The 21,208-nt window shown below is 49.8% G+C and overlaps 6 protein-coding genes across 6 annotated transcripts in view; 3 read left to right on the top strand and 3 right to left on the bottom strand.

Moving 5' to 3' along the window:
* PFICI_00341 (uncharacterized protein) overlaps positions 1 to 286 on the top strand; it is a gene marked incomplete at both ends in the record, with an annotated part of 2,895 nt that extends 2,609 nt beyond the window's left edge. The window contains one exon of the mRNA XM_007828922.1: positions 28 to 286. Within this exon, the coding sequence (XP_007827113.1) occupies positions 28 to 286 (259 nt within the window). The remainder of the gene's footprint in view (positions 1 to 27) is intronic.
* A 1,413-nt stretch (positions 287 to 1,699) lies between these two features.
* Positions 1,700 to 9,445, bottom strand: PFICI_00342 (uncharacterized protein; the record flags this gene model as incomplete). The annotated part of the gene is made up of 6 exons (XM_007828923.1): positions 1,700 to 3,668; positions 3,717 to 4,585; positions 4,635 to 6,285; positions 6,337 to 6,836; positions 6,888 to 8,665; positions 8,713 to 9,445. 6 exons carry the CDS (start codon positions 9,443 to 9,445, stop codon positions 1,700 to 1,702), a joined length of 7,500 nt encoding a protein of 2,499 aa, XP_007827114.1.
* Positions 9,446 to 13,390: 3,945 nt separating this feature from the next.
* PFICI_00343 (uncharacterized protein) lies at positions 13,391 to 13,958 on the top strand (the record flags this gene model as incomplete). The annotated part of the gene is made up of 3 exons (XM_007828924.1): positions 13,391 to 13,569; positions 13,727 to 13,874; positions 13,935 to 13,958. 3 exons carry the CDS (start codon positions 13,391 to 13,393, stop codon positions 13,956 to 13,958), a joined length of 351 nt encoding a protein of 116 aa, XP_007827115.1.
* A 1,056-nt stretch (positions 13,959 to 15,014) lies between these two features.
* PFICI_00344 (uncharacterized protein) lies at positions 15,015 to 16,556 on the top strand (the record flags this gene model as incomplete). Its single annotated transcript, XM_007828925.1, has 5 exons — positions 15,015 to 15,254; positions 15,318 to 15,554; positions 15,667 to 15,717; positions 15,777 to 16,303; positions 16,376 to 16,556. The coding sequence occupies 5 exons, from the start codon at positions 15,015 to 15,017 to the stop codon at positions 16,554 to 16,556; spliced, it is 1,236 nt and encodes a 411-aa protein (XP_007827116.1).
* A 1,100-nt stretch (positions 16,557 to 17,656) lies between these two features.
* PFICI_00345 (uncharacterized protein) lies at positions 17,657 to 18,238 on the bottom strand (the record flags this gene model as incomplete). Its single annotated transcript, XM_007828926.1, has 1 exon — positions 17,657 to 18,238. One exon carries the CDS (start codon positions 18,236 to 18,238, stop codon positions 17,657 to 17,659), a length of 582 nt encoding a protein of 193 aa, XP_007827117.1.
* Positions 18,239 to 18,490: 252 nt separating this feature from the next.
* On the bottom strand, positions 18,491 to 20,985 carry PFICI_00346 (uncharacterized protein; the record flags this gene model as incomplete). The annotated part of the gene is made up of 4 exons (XM_007828927.1): positions 18,491 to 20,029; positions 20,102 to 20,389; positions 20,456 to 20,786; positions 20,849 to 20,985. The coding sequence occupies 4 exons, from the start codon at positions 20,983 to 20,985 to the stop codon at positions 18,491 to 18,493; spliced, it is 2,295 nt and encodes a 764-aa protein (XP_007827118.1).
* Between the last annotated feature and the right edge of the window lie 223 nt (positions 20,986 to 21,208).

Consider the following 21,208-nt stretch of genomic DNA (forward strand, 5'->3'; position numbering starts at 1 on the left):
CATGAATAATCTGGCAATAACGTATAGAAACCAAGGCCAACTGGAGGCAGCGGAGGAGCTGCACAAAAAAGCACTGGAAATTCGCAAGCAGAAACTGGGACCGGATCATCCAGACACGCTGCTGAGTATGCATAATCTGGCCTTTACATTGGATTCGCTGGGTCGCATTGATGAAGCCATACCAATGTTGGAACGCTGTGTAAACCTGCGGGAACAGGTATTGGGTTCAGATCATCCAAAGTATCTGTCATCGCTTGCGATTTTGAATGACTGGAAAGATGAGTGAAGGGGCAAGGATATCGGCAATGTATCTAGTCAGAAGAATGATGGACTGGGCGCATAGCCCGCGCAAGCCCTTCCCACTGTTGTCCATCAACATAGTATCCACGAACGTGTATAAGTGACCCCGTGGCCGCTGTTCTATGTTGATATGTGACTATTGTAAAGTTGTTGGTTCGGCATTTGAAATTTGGGTCCGCAGGTACAAGATCGTGATTGAAGCACTCGAGGGGCACAAAGGAGCAAGGGAAGAACACCTTGGAAAGAGAGGCGAAATTAGGAAGATTCGCAAGGTCTGAATATTGTTCCAACATTTGTAGATGATTGCCTGTAGCATGGGTTGGGTAGTGAACAAGTTGGCACATTCTTGGCTGATAATAGTCGCGACAAGGCACCTTGGTCGAGAATGCATAAACGCCTTGAGTCGTTCAACGCAACGTGGATGTCACAATGGCAGCTCTGGAATGGCATTTTCGGAAATGAATGGATGGCTGGCCTTGGGTTTAGGACGGAATAGATTTCGCAAATTGACAATAAATATGCAACTTTGGTTGCCTGCACGTCCAGTTGATGTCGACTCTTCTTGATCTTGCATAATGACTGTCGCGACGGCAATCGTATTAGGTTTTGGTAGTGGGACTCGAGGATAAGAGAACAGTTTAAAGGCCATGTCGCGAGATTCAGGCACAGAGGCAGCAAAGACTTGGGATACCGGAGCTTCAAGTTGGTTGGCAGTTCTTGCATCGAGCCCACCATGACAACCAGATGTTTAGATGGACATCTATCGAGACTTATGAAAATGCAACATCAAATTTGCCCCAGGGCGGATACACACACACACACACACACACACAAAGTAGCAAGGCTGCGAGGGCTGTTATCTAGGGCATCGAGGGGGCGATTGGGCGATGGGTGTCCTGCAAATTTGTGGCACCACCAATGCAGCATAGCAGCAGGCTGGCCATATCCTGGCCACATACTCATCTAGGGCGTGATAAATAAGTGCACATCGCACTCGGTGAACTATTGTGTTGAGAACTTTCTCTCCTCGGCATCTTCCTCACCATCTCGCCATCAGGTGCGTGAATAGACCTGACTTCCACGAGTTCATTAGTATGGCCTCCTCCTATCTGTCCTGGGACGAATGGCGAAGCTGTGATAATATTGATTATCCTGATTATCCTTCGCCACACTGCACAGGTTACAGCCTAACCTCTGGAGTCAATAATGTCATGTTAGGCTTCTTCATGGTATGTTTAGCGTGCGATGTTAGAAGATTCAAGACATGTAAAGCATCATTGGAAGAATAGAAATACGTTTCATTACAATTGATTCTAAATTAGAACTCAAAGTGGGTTTGCAATGTATATGTCCATTCCGACAAGGGCATGGATTTGGCGTCTGTCACTTTTTTTTTCCATCAAGCCGCTGTACATGCTGGCGCACCGTTCTTCGTCTTGGTCATCGTGGTCGTGACCGTCGCGACGACTGTGCTGATTTTGGTCTTGGTCGACGTGTTTTGCACAGTCACGGTCACGCTGGGCGTCAGCGACAACGTGGTCGTCTTCAAAACTGTCGATGTCGGTGTTGCCAAAGTGATGATCGTCTTGACAGTCGTGTACCTACTCTGGGTCACGGTGATGGTCGAGGCCTCCAGCGTGATGGTCGACTTCTTGGTTGCCGTCTCGACGTCAGTGATGGTAAGTCCAGGAAGAGTGCTTGTCAACGAGGATGTCCGGGTCACAAAGACCGTGTTGGCAACGGTAGTGACGCTTGCAGATAAAGTCGTAGTCTTTCCAGTCTGCTTGGTATTGACGACTGTGACTGTAGAGGTCGAGCCGGGCACTGTGACTGTGGCAGGCTTGACTGCGATGGCCGTCGTGGTCTCCACGATTGTCTCAGGCTTTAGTGTGCTTGTCTTGCCCGTCGTCTTGGTGGTGTCCACGATGATGGTCGAAGTGACGCCAGGAGCGCTGGCGGTCTTCGTTGTGGCACTGGTAAAGAATGAAATCACGGTGATTGTAGTGACTGGTGCGCCTGCAGACGTGGCCCTGGGAAAGACTGGCGCTGCATCGGTTGTGCCGAAAGCAATACCACGCTTGGCCATCTTGGCGGCGGGTATGCAAGTCAGCGTGGTCGTAGCCTTGGCTGTCTTTGTTGAAGTGGTAGTGGTCACGAGAGTTGATGTTGTAGCTTTGAGCGTCAATGTCTTCGTGGCGCTCGGGTTAATCGTGACGGTGGTGGTGCTTGTCACCTTGGCAGCGCCGGGAGTGACCGTCGAGGTAACAGTAACAACTCTTCCCTCGCTCAAGGTCGTTGTTGATGCCTTGGGGGTCGAAGTAGCGAAGCTCGTAACAGTAGTACTAGACTTGACCGTGGTGGGTTTGCCAGTCACGGTGACTAGCTGGCTGTGAACCTCGGTAGCCGTATTTTGGACTGTCTTGGTACTTGTGGCCGGTGTGACGGTAGTTCCGACATCAATGATGGTAGTCGTCTTAACAGTGACGACCGCATTTGCCTCTGTAACTGTGTTCGTGTTGGTAGACGTGGCCTTGACAGTTACAGTCTTAGTCGTTGGTGCAGGCGTAACAGTTGCGCCCACGTCTAGTGTCAATGTGTTTGTGTAGGTGACGAGGACAGTCGACCCAGTAGTGGTAGTCAAGATGGTCGTCTTGATCGTACTGGGAATAGTCGTGGTGATCGTAGACGTGGACAGTGGGGGAGACGACGTGGATGAAGTCGTGGAGATCGTGGAAGAGGTGGCAGAGGAGCTTGGGACAGTCAAGTTGGCAGCTGTAAATGGCGAGGAGTAGACAAAAGTCTGGTTGATCCAAGATGTTGTTGCGAAAAAGTTCGCGATTTGGAACTCGGCAGCCTGAGCATCGCTGAGCTCAATGGCGAAGGCGGCGCGTCCACTTGTGGATGCTCCGGGGCCATAGTTGCCATACTCTCCGAAGACGATGCCGTCTGTGCGAGGGTCGCTCTTGGTCCAAACATCCCAGCCAGTTGATTCGATACACGAGCCAAGATAGCTGCCAATCCATGCAACTCTGGCAAAGGCGTTCCAGGGACGACCGAGCGAGACCTGGCTGAACGTTGCGCCTCTTGCGGGGGTTACTCTACACTGGTCGAACACGAAACCGGCAGCCGTGGTGTTGGTTGTTCTCTTGTTGGCTGTCAAAGCTATTTTGTCTTGGTTGGGTGCGATTGTCGAATTCAAGAAGTATCCGGCGCCGGATCCCCAGATCATGTCAATGTTGCCCTCAATGTAAGAGTTCGATGCGAATAAATTGCCGTTAACGAGGAGTGCATCTTGGTTGCCATAGACCTGGCAGCCGTAAAGTCCAGCAAACTTGCTGCTCTTGACGGCAAAACCGAGCGAGGCGTAACTGTTTGCTTATTAGTAGGAGAATGAGGTTAGGGCGTCTGGAACTTACTCTTCGGCCGTGCCAAAAGTGTTGGCAAAGTTGATGTTGACTGCCTGGAAATAATTACCGGTGGCATACACGGTGGCAGAGTCCGAGTTGGAGGCGTCCGATTGCGTGCTGATGCCACTGTTGAACGAGATGGTGACCTGATTCTGGCTATAATCCTTCGGACTCTGGCTGTAACCAATAAAGATGGTCGTGCCGGACTTGTTCAAAACAAGCTGTTCCGAATAGACACCTGGGTAGATGAATACAGTGGGAGTGACCTTGCTTGAAATTGGGAGGACATCCAAAGCAGCCTGTATGGTATCGTAAGTCGTGACACCCTCAATGGCAGTCTTGGAAACAATGTAAGCGCCAGCTGGCGGCGTTGTGCCATCGTATGCTGTCGTGCCAACCGTCACTGGATCTGTAGTGGTTACGGCAGGAGACGGCGTCGCGATGCTGGCCCAGTATGTCATGTCGATCCAGTCTGTGCTATCCATAACGCTGGCCAATGAATAAGTGTCACTGGTGAGCAGAGTACAGTTCTGCCAAGCGACCCTGGCGGCGACGTTATTCTCCCAGTTACCAGGGCCAGTGTTGTTGTACTCGGCAAAGGTGATGTAGTCGGTCTGCGGGTTAGAGGCACTCCATACTTTCCAGCCCGATGGGGCGATGATGTCATCCAGATAACTGTTCTTGACAACCACGAGGGCATAAGCACTGTACGGCCGCCCGAGATAGACTGAAGCGGTCAAGTCTACGGTGGCGGTCTTGGCGGCGGTAAAGAGGCACTGGTCGAAGATATAGCCTCCGACAGCAGTCAATGAGGCCCGGCTGTGAGCTGTCACGGCCGAGCCGGCTCTCTTGGCACCGATCGTGCATCCTTTAAAGTACTACAGAGATGTCAGCTCCATCTTCTTTGAGCGGGAAGAATACACTTACCGCCTTGGAGTATCCCCAGATGAAATCAATGGCGCCGTCTATATAGGAGCTTTCGTAGTACTGATATCCAGCTTTGTTTCCGGTGAGCAGAGTGTCTTGCCAGCCGACGAACGAACAAGCATAGAATCCAATATGCTGGCCGTAGATACTGCCAGCAAGGGTGACATAGCTTGACACGGACCCATCAAGGTTCTCAGAGTTCTCAATGTTGATATTGTACAGAGAGATTTTGGTACCAGCGGTGGCAAAGGTCGCCGTCTCGGCATCGGAGTGACCCGTGGGAACAGGGCTGACAGAGAGTCCGCGAGCGTGGGTAATGGTGACGGTGTTGTCGGCATAGGCCTGACCGGGGTTGCCGGTAGTGTATCCAACAATCATGACAGGACCGGCACGTTCGACTGTGGGAACCTGCTCGGAGTATTTGCCGGGGTACACGAAAATGATCTGAGTGCTGCTGTCGTCAGGCAAGCTGGCCAGAGCATCGGTCAAATTGCTAAAGGAGCCGACCTGAGTGCCCTCGACAGAGACTAGGACAGCACCAACGGGAGGAACAGTACCACTGGTAGGGTGCGCCCAGGTGGCAGAGGCTGTGGCACTCGCCGTAACAGAAGACGACGTTGCCGAAGCAGTGGTCGTTGGCGTTGAATCTAGTGAGAAGCTCGGCGAGTAGTTGTACGCCGTCCAATCGATGAAAGCCGTGTTACCGATGAATGCGTCCAGGGTGTAAAGAGTGGCCTGAGAATCTGTGAGCTTTGTGGCAAACTCGGCGCGTGATGTTCCCCAAGCGCCTGGCCCTGAGTTGTTATACTCGCCGAACATGACATTTGACGTTTGGGGATTACTTGTCTGCCACACACTCCATCCGGCGGGGGAGATGTGCTTGTCAAGATACGAGTTCATGTACACCACGACAGCGTACTGCGACCACGGGCGGCCAAGGTAGGTGGTGGCAGCTACAGATGTCTTGCCCGCGGTGTACGAGCTCGTGTAGGTCACATAGCACGAGTCGAAGATGTAGCCACCAGCCCAGGCTGAGTTGGGTCGATTCTGCGCCGTGATGTATGCTCCCGCGGTATTTGACGCGATGTAGCACTGATGAAAGTAAGCCTTTGAGTAGCCCCAAATGAAATCGACGCTCCCTTCAATATAGCAGTTGCTGAAGACTTGAACACCTTGATTGGCGAGCAACGTGTCCTGGTATCCCTTGAATGAGCATCCGTAAGCGGCCATGTTGGAGCCATAGAAGTCAGCTGCCAATGCTGCAGTGCTGGGTGTCTGCGGATACGTGTTGACAAAGTCAATGTTGTAGAGGGCAAGGCCGGAACCATCAGTCCGCTTCCAGTTTAGGACGGGGGTGTTCTCGTTGGAGACAGTGCCGCTCGTCGAGACCCCGTAGTTGAACTGAATGGCCACAAGGTTGCCGGTGTAGTCGCTGGGGTTCTGCGTTTCACCTCTCAGTGTGACTTTGCCTAATCCCGTCCTGTTGACCCAGATCTGCTCTATGTAGGTACCAGAAAGGATGTAGACTTCGTGGGCTTTGCCATCGGCAGGAATCGCAGCGACAGCGGACATGACACTGCCAAACTGGGATCCAGTGGGAGTAGGCGCCACAGTGTAAGTCAACGTCGCAGTGGTCGAAGATGAAGTATCGCTGACAGTCGTAGCCGTGGCTGACAGACTTGCCGTTGAGTCGGTGGGCGACACAGATGTGGAAGATGAGGAGGTAGAGGAGGATGACGATGACGAAGAAACTGCAGTCGCACTGTAGACCGATTCTGGGAACCCGGCGAACGGCGCAATAGCCGAAATATCGAGCCAGCTGGAATCGCCCAGGAGGGAGGCCAGCGTGTATGATGTTGTGTCCGACTGGATCTGAGCATAAGGAGTGCGCGAGCTCGTGGCAGCGCCCGGTCCCGTGTTGTTTGCCTCAATAAAAGTCACGTTGACGGATGATCCAGTCACTCTCCACCCTGCCGAGGCAATGTGCTCATCAAGGTAAGAGTTGATGTAATAGACACGCGACGATGTTGAGTAGTCCCTTCCAAGGTAGGTAGAACCCTTGGCGACGCTGCTGCTAGCTGGAACAATCGCACAGGTGTCGTATACCTGAATGGACGGGCCAAATGATGCTTGATAACTCTGAGCAGCGATGTTCTGGCCATTGATGACGCCGGATGTAGCGATTTTGGAGTTGTAGAAGTACTGGAACACGTTAGCAATAACTCGACGGCACGATGGAGGGGAATTGCTTACCGCGCCGCCTTGACCCCAGATAAAGTCAGTAGTGCCCTCGATGTACGAGTTGGCAAAGTAAAAGGCGCCGTAGTTGAGGAGGAGCGTGCCTTGGCTAGACTTGAAACTGCATCCATAGAAGCCCGTCTTCAGGGCTTTGCCGACAAAGGCCACAGCGACATAGTTGGTCTGTGGTGCGTACGTGTTGACAAAGTTGATGTTGTAGAACGACATCTTGCTTGTGTAGTATTGGGTGGCCTGAAATGGCGACGTGCTGGCCGAGCCACCCGAATTGGACGCAACGCCGGAGGATGACTGAATCGTGACGGTGTTGGAGCCGTATGACAGGGTATCGTCAGTCTCGCCACGGAAGACGGTAGGTCCGACACGCGAGATGGTGACCTGCTCATTGTATGTACCGCCGAGGATATAGACGTACTGAGAGGTGCTGTCGGAAGGCAGGGCAGCGACGGCGGCAGATATATTGTTGAACGTTGCGCAGGAGCCTACAGGACCGACCACCCTAGCAGTCGAGGGGACCGAGGTTGGTAGGACGCACCCTCCTGTGCTCGCCGAGGATGCGACATTGCTGGAGGTAGCCGTGGAGCTTTCAGAGGCAGAGCTGCTGGAAGATGACACAGTGGTTTGACTGGTGCTCGAAGACAAAATACCGCTCAGAACTGTGCTGGAAACCGTGCTGGATACCGTACTGGAGGACGAGTCGGAGGCAATGCTGGACGTGGCTACATTGGAGGAGGGCGTGTTGGACGAGAACGTGCTGGACGTGCTCGATGACGATGAGCTGGAAGACTGAGAAGAAGTTCTCGAATTCTGCGCCGAGACGCCGGCCAAGATCCTGCCCAAGACGTCCTGGTCCATCCATGATGTTTGAGTGGTGGCAACCGTCGGGTTCGCATTGGCAAAGAACGCAGGGATTTCGTAAGGTCCGAGCTGAGAACCAGAAATCGCGAGGGACACGTATGGAGAACGAGCGGCAACGTTTTGAGAGTAGCTGCCCGCACCAGTGGTGAGGTACTCAAGGTAGGTATTCAGGGGTGACTGAGTCTTGGAGTCAACATGTGCACCACTGGCAGCGACGAAGCTGCCGAGGGTAGTGTTTCTGTAGAGGGCGACAGAACCATTGTTGTTGGCAGTGAACAGATAAACGAATGTGTTGGTTAAGCCGCTCTTCTGAGACACATTGCAGGAGTCGAGAATGACAGTAGAATTGTAAAGTGTCGTCCCAGCGTTGGCTCCTTGCGTATAGAGTATGTTGGCACTCTTGGCGGTGGCTGTGATTGCCGAGCTGTAGATGTACAGAGAGGGATATTGGTAGATGATCTTGTCGGCAGCCTCGATGTAGGAATCTGCGATTAAGCCCGAAGAGATGCCACCTTGGATGCAAACCTGGCCAGCGGCAACGAATTGGCATCCGTAAAATGCAAGCTGTGATCCTTTGAGCGAGACTGCGCCAAGCGCTGACAATGAGTTGGTGTTACTGAAGTTAATGTTTCTAAACGTGACACCTTTGATGGCAGTTGACGACAGCGTCAAAGGGGCAGCTGCGTCGTTTGCAATGGTGACGAGATTCTGCGAGTAGTCACTGAGAGCAGTACTATCACGAGCCTTGAGGCTAACCGTCTCTCCAATGATAGTGACAGCCGCGGTCGCAGAAACAGTAACGGCTTCAGTATAAGTGCCGGCTTTGATAGTCACTGTGGGCACACCATTGCTCTGAGCAAAAGCAATGGCCGATGCTATGTTCCCGCCAGGCGTAACTGTGACAGCTGAAGACGACCCTGATTTTAATTAGTATAGCATATATTGGCATTCGATTGCGACCTACTTGTGGAAGAAGATGTGGACGAGGTACCGAGCACCGGAGAAGCCGTTGGTGAGCTATCGGTGGAGGTTGCTGTCGACGAAGTCGAACCTATGGGGGTAACGACAGACGTCAGCGATGTTGACAAAGAGGATGTGGATATCAAATCAGAAAATGCAAGATTGCTGGTCGAAGTAGATGTTGCCAATGGACGTGGTTCAGATGACAACGTGGCCGCCGGCTTTGTCGGGGAACCAGATCCAGCCGCTGTGAAAGAAAGAGCTGTAGACGAAATGGATCCAGATGCTATAAAGACGGGCTCTGATGTGGACAAGGCGAATGCTTCCAGACCGAATTCACTGTCATATGAAGCAGTGAAGATGGTTGTAACTTGGGAAGTTGAAGTCGAGCTGGGTACATAACTCAATGCTGGAGTAGTCGAAGAGCGACCGGAGCTCAGTTCGAGATCGATAGTCTTTCGTACCGAAACTGAACTTGCTGTAGAAGTTGAAAAATCCGTTGAAGAGTCCGAGGAAAACGAAGAGAGCGAAGAAGACGCTTCAATGGAAGGGGTAAGGAACGTTTTGTGGCCCGAGGTCGAGGAGCTAAGGAACGTGGAGAGGGTGACTGATGCAGAGGAGACGGTCGAGGGCAATAACTCTGGAACGCCGCCACATCGCCGTCGCAGGACGGATGGCTCACCTTGTTGTGCGACCGCCAAGGCCGGCAGGATGCCGTAAAGAAACAGCGACCACATGATGTTGACCGGAGGCCACGTCGCAGCAGGACTCTTCTGATGCTTGACTGGGACGACGGGATGAGAGGATTGGCACGGCAGGCATGGCCAAGCTTATAGGATGCAAGAGCCTGAGAGATCTCCGATGTGACCGATGCACTTTCACACTGGTTCCTCAGTGTCGGCTCCATTGTGGCTGGCCTTGCTTTGAATTTCGGAACCCTCTAGCCTACGAAGCTATTCACATTGCGCCGCCGAGTACATCTCAGCTAGGTTCTCATCGGGGTCCTCGGCGGTACCCCTGATGCAAATGGCGATAAGCGACCCAGATGCTCGGTAACTGTGATCGCATACACAGCTGCAGCATAGTCAGACTTACCATAGTCTATAGTTTAAATCTTCTTGGCAATAAATCGAAAGTGGTACTTTCCTCCGGCAGAGCCTCCACATCTAAGGCTACTACATATCCACCTTTGACCATACGCCACGGACGAAGATGTTCCACCAATTATCTTTCCGGATGTGCGCCGCATTCCACCTCAATGAGAATGACCACTGAGAGCTTAAATCATGGCCAAGACGTCCAACTCCCTTGGGTCGCTGCCTATTGGACAGCTCAGTCAGTCTGAAGAGCGAGGTCCTATGAATCGTAGTTTTGACTCGGCCCACAAGCGAGACATCACACAAACGAGACTTTTGACCGTGTGGTCGCTGGTGCGGAGTGACTTGCTCTGGCCAAGCACACTTGAACACTGCTCCTTTTCAGGTGTCAAGGATTTAGAAAAGCGACAGAGTCTGTATAGGACGTCAAGGCCGTGAGCTGTCGGCGAGTCAACGATCCGGGGAGGCCGGAACAGCGAAATGGGAATTCCTGTGCCTAGCCTGATATGGCCTTCGGCACCGCACAGCAGACAACTGGGGCGATTGACACCTAGCCAAGCTAGCAATGGGTTGACGGGAGGTTAGAGTTTGCGCCCAAAGATTTCAGTGACTGTGGAAAGATTATGAACGACTATACGATGCGACCTCGGTTGGAGTCGTTTGTCGTTAAGCGATGCCCACTTGGATCAATCCTTGATCTACTGTGGCTGAACTCGTATCCCTTAGCCTTACTAGCAACAAAACTACTGGCAAGATACAAATGGTTTGCACAAAAACAGTGGGGAGGACGTTGGTATCAGAAATTCAGGCTATAACACTTTTGACAATGCATTTTAATGTGAACTATACTAGGTGTTGACTAAAGACTGGCGATGCCCTTAGAATTGAATACCGGCACAATAACGCTGTACGTATTACCATTTTCTGGCTGTATAGCTGCATGATTGCATCGTAGTTTACTTGCATTGCTGGTCGCATCGCAAATACTGCCAAGCCCCACAACTTACCAAATTTAGGCCTCCCGAGCCCCCTGGTCAAAAGAATACATCGAAAAAGTCAATCTACTGGCAATAATGCTAAATAAAAAGGTTATAAATAAAGATGGAGCCTGATAGCACCTAGTAAACCAGTAAAGTGGAACGTTTTTGCCAATAGTTTTTGTTGCCAGTAGTTCGCTGTGCGGTTCAGGGCCTTAAACTAGCAACCACAACGGTTTTTCAATTCTGCCCCTGGTTTGCACCCCGTAGTAACCTCCTACTAGTACTACCGATCACATAGCAGCATGTTGTCCTCGATATTTATTTAGCGATTATTTTCCCAAATCTACTTCGAGTCAGATAGACAACCATTTTTGCATCTTTCAAAATAAAAATGTGGCAGCAATTAGTAACTTTTGTGGTTGGGAAGTATATTCGGTGGTTACTGGCTGAAAAAAACGGTTCCCGCTGCTTGGTTCTACCAAAACTTACCTTGTTAGATACCGTGGCGGTTGCCAGTCTACACAGCTAGAGATATACACAGCAACCATACGTATGCTCTGATGCAATGCATCCTGGCTTGCTTGTCAGTGATGCATAGGTTACACTAAAGATAAAGATGGCGCCATGGACATCCCTGTGCCACATGGACATGAGCAGAAACGTTTTTGACAGCTGGGGCCTTGGCAGCTGAGCCTAGCGGTCAATCGCTTCGGAATTACAGTATACCTAGTAGGTAGTGTAAGGTGTACGGCTCCACCACAGCAGCTACCTAACCTTAGTGCCTCAGCCTCTCCGTGTACCTCAGCTGGTCCGAAGCATGGCACTAGAATGACCTCGGCACCGCTAGAAGTCTCGAACGATATGATCTGAGGCCCTCGGAGCAAGGTCGGCCTGGCCTGAAAAGTATGATATCGGCTCTCGACGATGGGTGACGGCCTCTGCCATTGAGTGTCATGTCGCCGCCGTAAAGGGATGACTCTAGCTGTACAGCATATCCCGCATATCCCCGTATCACCTGATCACCTGAAATGAGAATAAAGCCACCCGAGGTGACAATAACTCGGTCGCGTCAGTCACATGGGTCTCATGATGACACGTCTCAGTATAGGCCAGGTGATGGCTCGAGCCGAATTTACACGACATTAAGCAGAGCTCAGACGGGCCGCTTGGAATGATAGAAATGTTGACTTAATGACTAGATCTGACATCATTTTGGCGTTGTGAAGATATTGCACGCCCTCGGACCCCGTCAGGCCGGCATGATATTCATTGCGGAATGGGACGCCGATGACTCAAGGCTTGACATGCACATAATCACCCTCTACCCTCACGTATTCCGAGACACCAGATATGCCGATAGCCAAACGGTGTTTTACTTAGTGCGATCCTCCGGCGGCTAAGCTATTGAAGTGATAAGAAGAGATAGGAGTGTTTTGGACGAAAGGAGGGGACGTTGACGGAATAAACAACTCAAGATTTGCGGCCCGTAGTCCAAGAGTTGATTGGTTCGCAGCCTGGATCTTGAACGTCTTCCGGCTGCGTGCATTATAACGGAACATGAATGCAGGACCGCTGCTGGGCGCTAAACGCTGTTGACAAGTCGGACCTCGACTGTGACAGCGGAATGAGTCAGCAGACCACTGTCGTGCCGCACTGGGCATATTGCAGCAATTGGTACACTGCTGGAAAGACTTATGGCATTCAGTACATATCCGACTGCTGCTGCTGCGTCTCACTCCGAACTTGAGTGAGAACTGCCATCCATGGAAATGGTCATAACGATGATATTTGCAGACGGCCACCCTCACGTGGGTATCCATTTGCAGGTCAATTAGAGCCAGCTCTTTCCGAATTGGCCGTAACATAAGCCCAAGACATTGGTCCGCAATGGCCCGCCGATTGAAACATTTTCCATGCCCAATGTCTTGTCTGGTTTGCCTTCTCAGAGAATGGCTCTGCAAGCCAAGTTCACCGATTACTCCATGACCCTGCCGGGCTGGTTCGACTGGTTTTCGGCCGCCTTGTTGCTGTTGCACGCCGTCATTGCTCTGGTCCCCACTCTGCGGTGTCTGAAAGAGCACCAAACAAGTGAAGCCTGAGATACAATTCCAGAGCTATTAGCTGTGGCATATCTAGGGAAAAAACATTTGGCTCAATGCCCGGGTAGCTGGGGAGACATTGCCTTGTTAGCATGACTCCCTAAAAATGCGATCATACTGCCTTATAGTACCAAACTTAGGTACACAATATGCATCCACACAAGCCAAGATTACATAACTAAATGACAATTCTCTGAAATTCGAGCGCGATTCTGTGAGATAAAATGCACAGGCAACAATTGCTTACAACTTTCAGTAGTCCCACGATTGTACAGCGGCTACGGGCAGTACTCAACACGGTGAACGAGCAGTATTTGTTGAAATAAGGTGGCTGGGTGCGACCCACACTGTGGCTGTATATAGTGGAAGCCTTCCCCCCGTCCTTGTAGGGTAGTATTGCTGGTCAACTATGGATTATTGAACATACCTTTTGACAGTATTCGTCTGAAGACATTACTAAGAAACTGAAGGCCCTGGAGAGGTTGCACTACATGACTTCGGTCATCATGGAAGGTCTTCGCCTAAGCTCAGGTATCGGATCGCGTATGGCCCGTATTTCGCCCGACAAGAACATCTTCTATGGCGACCTCTACATCCCTGCTGGGACGCCGGTTTCTATGACGGCTGCTCTGATGAATACTGATGAGGCTTTATATCCAGATCCTCTATCCTTCAATCCGGACAGGTGAATGAACCTCAAGGCGTAGAAAAAAAGCTAAATAAGGGCTTTGCACCGTTCTCACAAGGGACAAGGATGTGTTTGGGTATCTAGTAGGTCAATCTTTACTTCTTTCGAGGTCTACTCTCAACAGGTTCTTAACTGACACAACCTGCTCATTCAGTCTTACATGGGCTGAAATGTATCTTATTCTTGCTGCCTTGACTCGACGCTTTGACTTCAACTTCCAGGACGTCACAGCCAAGGAGTATGAACGCGAGAGCGATCAATACACCATTGGCGTCAAAGCCGGGACAATTCTAAAAGCTCGGGTAAGTCTATTGGGGGCCTAATTCAATATATTGACTTTCTTTGCTCATTTAACTACGTAGTTTGAATCAAGCTGGATTCGGTAATGGTAGTTTATTATGGGTGAATTTGGATCATCAAGAAACAGGAAACCAAGCGGACAAGATTAGTCTGTGGAGGCGTGCTGATATCAAACAATCCTTACAGAACGAGTAGTTCTCCTTTGCGGATTACCGTATTTCCAGTCCTGGTGAATCAGCGTCGGAATGTTCCACAGGACCTACCTAGAGCTCGCGAATCAGGGACTGCACATGGTGGGATTCGACATGGACAGAAAAAGGGACACACCCCGCCTCAGCATTAACCAACGATTAAGCACGCAATTAATGGCGCATCCCAGCTGCAACACCAAGTGTGCAGTAAGGATCTGTGTCCCTGTCGTTCTTCACTCGGATGCCCTAAAGCCGAGCTCGTCAATTGCAGCCGAAAAGGGGCGAGATTGGCAAGTCAGAATTGAATGCGACCCTCTGCAATTGAACGTCTTGTCAGATTTTCTAAATCATTCAATAACTATAACCCATGTGGAATATAATGCATCTATAATACTAAATGGACCCATATTCTGGGGCCATATACACTAGTACAGTTTATACTACATACTACGACCCTGAGCTGACGTAGTGTCGCACCCACATGTAGGTCGTCGATTGACACTTTAGTTGTGCAATAAAGCTCGTATCTGCGGGTAGTTTCCGACAGAGAAGACAACACGCTGGTAAGGCTAGGTGCGACCTGACCCCTGCGAGCTGTGGCGTGAACTAGAAAAGCCATAGGGACTTTTGGCACTTCCTTAGGTTGGTATGTACCTACCTAGTACTCAGTGGGGAGGCCATAAGAACGCCCGCCCACGAACTCGCAACCCCTCGCGTTGTGACACCTGCTGGGTGATATTCTGTGTACCTATATTAGGTAGGTAACCAACAGTTTCAAAAGATTGCCCCGCCATTGTGGCAAGCATAACGGCAAGGCTCGAAGCAAGGGACTGGTTACCACAGGTTCAGTATCCTTTCTGCCATCGACCTTTATATTGAATATCGTTCTCACCACGTTTATTCTTGCATCTTCTGGGCACTGAGGTTTGTTCATCTCACTACTCTGCAACAATGGCTTCATCCAACTCAACTCCCAGAATCGTAGCCCTAGCGGACAAGATTAGCTCTTCCGTCGCCGAATTGCAAGAGCTCCTCTCAAGTCAGGGAGTGCCACCCCCCTCTTGGGCCGAGGATAACCCAGAATGCCTCCCTGCCGACGCTGCCCATCTTCAAGATGCAGTCCTTGACGAAACGGCCGAATTGCACGAATTGCTCCTCGAGCCTTTCTCGCTCGTCTGTAGATTCGCTGCCGTAAGTCTTGCTTTGGCTTTCCGCTAGGGTTCCTTTCGTTCGCGAGAGCTACCGATATTCAAGATTTCCAACCTGGTCAGCCTGGATGCCCTCTGCCGATTCCACATTGTCGATATGATACCCCCTGGAGGTCAAATCTCCTTTGAAGAGATTTCCAAAAAGTCTGGGCTCGATGAAGCGCTTGTGAGGCGCCTAGTCAGGCACGCCATGACCTTGCGTATACTGGGGGAGCCTGAGCCTGGTATGGTGGCACACACAAAAATCTCCAAGTTCATGACCATTCCGTATATCAATGCCTGGGTTAGTCTAGGGGCCCGGGAAGGTTGGCCAGCTTCTACTAGGGTATGACCCTATTCGTTCCTTAGAATGAGAATTCCAAACCAGTAGACTGACTATAAACCCATTGCTGCAGGTGGTAGACGCAACAGAAAAGTGGCCATCTTCTGAAGAGCCCACTGAGACTGTAAGTACACCCGGTCGTTTTGTTTTGCTCCGGTGGTCCGTACTGATCTATTTATACAGGGCTTTACTCTTGTCAATAACACGGATAAATCAATCTACGAGGTTCTCAGCACGAACCCTATGCGGGCCACGCGCTTTGCAGCTTCCATGAAATCTTTCGACCATAATCCAGGTTACTCCATCTCCGAAGTCCCCAAACTCTACGATTGGGCTTCCCTAGGTGATGCGATCGTCGCTGACGTGGGAGGGTCCAGAGGCCATGTTGCCATAGAGGTGGCAAAGAGTTTTGACAATGTCAGGCTAGTTGTCCAAGATATGGCATTGGTCGTCAAGGACGCCGAATCTGGCGTGCCTGATGATATCAAGGGGCGCATCGAGTTCAAGGCACATGAACTTTTCGAACCGCAAGTGGTGCAAGCTGATGCTTACTTTTTCCGCATGATCTTCCACAACTGGGCCGACAAATATTCTCTCAAGATACTCAAAGCGCAAATTCCGGCACTCCGACCAGGTGCAAAGATCCTGATACAGGACGCAGTAATGCCGGGTCCAGGCGAGGTTCCTCTCTGGAGAGAGCGACACATAAGGTATACTTCTATGCTTTCCTGCGTTGGTTTGAATAAACCATTTTGGACATCTTTGTTGACATTAACTCACAGATCAATGGATCTGAACATGTTGGGCGGCTTCAACGCCCGCGAGAGGTCTATACAAGAATGGAAAGCTTTGCTCGCAGCGGCCGACGAAAGGTTCGTCATTCGGCGGGTGATCCCCCACGCGAGGTCTTCAATGTCAATCAAAGAGATTGTTTGGGATGCTTCCAACTCTGGCGAAGCTTGAAAAGAGTACTTACCGGGCCAATATTCAGGCGCTTGATCACGATCGTCAAAGGCTGGACTATTGCTACCATAGTTCTTTCAAGTTGGGAAGTCAGTTTTCAATTGCAGCCGGTTGCAACAATTGGTGCCCTGCCTTCCGCTGGTATGTATAAAAATATATTGATCGCAAGTATTTGCCGTCTGTACAATTTGACTAGTCGATCTCAAACCCAGTAATCGCTCCTCCGTCGGTCAACCTTGTAGATGTAGAAGCTCAAAGTGTCAAAATGTAGGAATAAGTGGAGCGCTTCTCCACACATGTATATATCTTTGACCATCCAGCCTCTGTTGGATATGAACAACTTCACTTATACATCAACTATTTACCCATACCTATCATATCTTTTCACACAAAGGTCGTTCGCATTAATGGGAAAATGTGGTTTCTCCACTTTTGTTGTAAAAGTTTGTTTATCTCCTGCAACGTTATTGCGATCTTACAAGATATTGGGATTGAATCGTTGCAAACCATTAGATCAAGTTAATTCAGAAGTGTAGTATTCACAGTAGAGAAGCAGACTATGCACCTAGGACTCCGGAGAATACTGGGGTGCTTGTAAGAGATTGAAGACGATGGGAGAAAGCAGTAAGAAGTCGTTGCACTGATGTAGTCCCTACTCCACTGCAGCTTACTTGCACGGAGTTATTGGATAGCTCTTCAGTACCTCTCTCTTCAAGATCGTAGGTTCCCTAGAAGTTCGGTCCCTCATGCCCATAGTTGTTTCCCATGAAGTACTTGGAGCATACTGCCATTTAAACCACCCCTTGGCGTCCGCATTGGATGTTACCCTGTTTGTACTCGCAGGAGTCATCCGATGATATGTACAAATAACGATTCTGCATGAACGCAAAAGGCTGCTATGCCAGATATATCCGGCGGCGAGAACAAGAACCCATTTTTCAGATCCGGGATCATTAATGTCTCAAGTTCGCAGAATCACTGGTTTCCGACTTCGATCGTGAAAACCAGGAAAAATAAAAATTAGCTCTAATGATGTCCTATTTCTGACTGCGCAGTATAATATTGGTGTTCCTTTGTGGGCTCGCGATCGAATAAGGATCTTATGCTAAGGGTATTCGATGCTTCTTTAGAACCTCGATCGCTGCGTCTCCAACGTTTACGTCCGTATCTTCGACCAGCGCTTTAAGCGCATCGACGGCTGCTGGCAATAAATCTTGCTGACGTCCAAGCACATCGACTGCAGCCTTCCGTGTACTTGGGTATTTGTCTCGGGAGCAATCTATAATGAGATCAATGAGCTCGCCATCAAGCGTCCGTCCTCTGTCCATAATGCCGACTGCTGCTCGTATCTTAGCTTCGTCCCTATCCTCCAACTGTCTTATAACTGCTTCGAGGACATCACGTGGAAGTATTGGCTGCTGTCTAAGAGTCCACGCTGCTATTTCACGGACCTCTAGAGACTTGTGGTTCACTAGGTCTTTGAGGCCTCGTATGACGTCCTCTGGCAGATCTGATCTCACTCTGAATATCGAGATTATATCTGGTTGAACTCGAGAAGTAAATTTCTCAAGCTGTGTGATCATCTTAGTCACTTCTTTGGAGAGGATCGTCTGATGTTGGAGCACGCCGATAGCTTGGCGACAAACCGCGTAATTCTCATCCTCGACTTCGAGCCGTGCCATGATGGCTTCAAGGACTTCATGGGGAAGCGATAATTGTTTTTCAAGGGATTGAATAGCTGATTGTCGAACAAGCGTATTTTCATCCTCAAATCGGGCCACGATAGCTTGGAGGACTTCTTTTGGCAGCAATGATTGTATGAAAAGATATGATAGGTATGGGTAATAGTTGATGTATCAGTTGAGTTGTTCACATCCAACAGAGGTTGGATGGTCAAAGATATATACACGTGTGGAGAAGCGCTCCACTTATTCCTACATTTTGACAGATTGACCTTGGAAAGTCTTGATAGCTGCTTCTCGAACAAGCGGATGTTCATCCTCAAATCGGGCCACGATAGGTTGGAGGACTTCTTTTGGCAGCGATGATTGACCTTGGAAAGTCTTGATAGCTGCTTCTCGAACGCGCCAATCTTGATCCTCGAATCGGTTTACCATAGCTTGGAGGACTTCTTTTGGCAGCGATGATTGACCTTGGAAAATCTTGATAGCTGCTTCTCGAACGCTCCAAAAGTGATCCTCGAACCGGTCTACGCTAGCTTGGATGACTTCTTCTGGCAGCGATAATTGATGTTGGAAAGTTTTGATAGCTGCTTCTCGAATGCGCCAATCTTGGTCCTCAAGCTGGGCCACTATAACTTGAAGGACTCCTTCTGGCAGCGATGATTGATGTTGGAGAGTCTTGAAAGCTGCTTGTCGAATTTCAAAATCTTTATGCTTGAGCCGTGCCACGATAGATGGGAGGATTTCCTTTGGAAGTAGATCCAACCGATATTCAAGCGCGCCTAGAATGGCTTTGGTAACATTCCTATCCTCAGGCTTACCTTCCAGCCGGACAGCCATAGCTCGGACGATATCTTTTGGTAGATGTGTTTGACATTTGAAAATGTTGAGCACGCCCAACACAATGCCACGTCCCGCTTCAATATGGCGATCTCCAGACGATGCAGCATGAAGAGAAAGACTCATTTGTCGGCTAGGCAAAAGATTCATTTGTTTCCTGGGAAACTCTGTCGTACGAGCGTCTTGGATAGCTTTTCTTAGATCCTCCTCATGTTTTACCATAAACCAATCGACAAGCTTTTGGAATATTCCTGTCGGTAGGTCCGGCTGAGCTTTAAGCACGTTGATAGCGCTTTCCTGAATCATAGCACTTTCCCACATATCTATATCTGTACTCGGTGTCCTAAGCTTTTCCACAATAGCTTGGAGGATCTCCATTGGTATGTCCAATTGAGATTTCAGTGCGTTGAGAATTCCGCACACCACTTGTGAATTTTGGTACAGGCCCCTTCGGTACTTGAGATAGTCCACAACGAATGTAACAGACTTCACCAAAGAAGACGAGTGGTAATGTAGCATTACGGCCGCTGCCTTTCTGACATCCAGGTCGTCATCTTCCAGCAGCCTTGCGACAATTTCGAGGATTTCTTCCGAGAGGCCAGGCGCATGCCGAAGCTCGTTGATTGCTTTCAACTTGATACGCCAATTCCTATTCTTGAGCTGTGCCACGACATCATCATCGAAGGCGCCAGTCACTGGTGCAACATCTACTTGCGGCGTGACTACTGCGGAATTGTCCGAGAGATCAATCGTCCCTGTAGGGACTTGATGCTCGCCCAAATCAGAGTGATCAATCCTGCCTTTTGTTAAATCCCTGGACCACCTTTGGAGTGTTGCCAAGAGCATTTTGCAGCCAGCATCATCTTTTCTGCATTTTGTCATGTCAAGATGGGTACCGCCAAGAGCAAACGCTCGGAATTCTGGTAAGACCGCCCATTCGGACGACAGTATCTGTAACAATTTAGCTTGAAGCCCAATTGCGACGGATGAATCCTGCTGAAATTATGAAAGATTTCAGCTCACCAGTTTCGTCTCCTTAATTGGTTTGGTTGCGAAACATCCTGCAATTTTAATGCTCATGTGCTCCTGAATGATGCCTCGAAACAATTTCTGTGTGGCATCGATTTCAGCGAAGGATTCATTCCAATCAGACCAGTCTTGCTCTTGAGCTGTATTTGCACATGGTACTCCAAGCTCTTTGGCACACATAATTGCCCATTCTGCCACGCCAGCTCCATGATGGGGTGTGTCGAGAAGGACAGCCGCGTGTCTTCTTTGTGCACGATTTCGCTCGAATGCAAGAGTGAGAGCCTGCAGAAGTTGTTAGTACCCAGAAAGAGAGGGAGACGACAAGAATTTGCCAGGAAGGAGGAAAACCGGGATATTCGAAAGGATGCAAAGGAAATAAGCGCATGCCATCTCGTATACAAGACCGCCGAAGCCATGGGCAACAAAAATGATCGGTCGGTCATTATTGGTCTGGCTCATTTCCAAAGGACAAGCAGTCAGCAATGCCTCTGCAAATCTCTTCAATCGATCGTGGTTAATGATGTCGTCCATCACCTGACACTCCTGGGCATCGTATCCGAATGCGGCAATGTGTGCTTTTGATTCATCATCACAAAGCTCAGCTAGCCAAAAAGAATCCGAGCCTTCCGAGTCCCAGGAGTCATCACGACCCGCGGTTAAGTCGTGGATTAGGACGATGCTAAAATTCAGTCAGAAACCTGCGGGTGAACATAGGCTCTGAGGAGCTCATACTCAACATACTCAATGAGAGGATCTTGTGACGGTGGAACAAACAAATCCCGCAATCCCGTTTGGAAAGCTTTATTCGGCTTTTTGGGATCTGGCTTATATGTTTTGGTCCTTTTGACAAACTTTTCAAACAGTTCAGAGACGCCCATGATGAAATTGGTTATTTCGCACTATGGTCGAACAAAATCTCATTCAAAGTAAGCCAAAAGAATGATCAGTGAGTAAATTGGGGTGTTGAAAAGCCGGAGCCCGATGCATGTTATGTAGTCCATGTGAAAACTTATGCATAAATAATTCCTCAAGTCATCCCGGCTTAGTATCATAGCGCCATGCATATGACCCATTTGATCTCATCACATCCTCCCCCCCCCC

This window comes from Pestalotiopsis fici (genome assembly GCF_000516985.1).
Source record: "Pestalotiopsis fici W106-1 unplaced genomic scaffold PFICI_Scf_1, whole genome shotgun sequence".
Taxonomy (NCBI): domain Eukaryota; kingdom Fungi; phylum Ascomycota; class Sordariomycetes; order Amphisphaeriales; family Sporocadaceae; genus Pestalotiopsis; species Pestalotiopsis fici.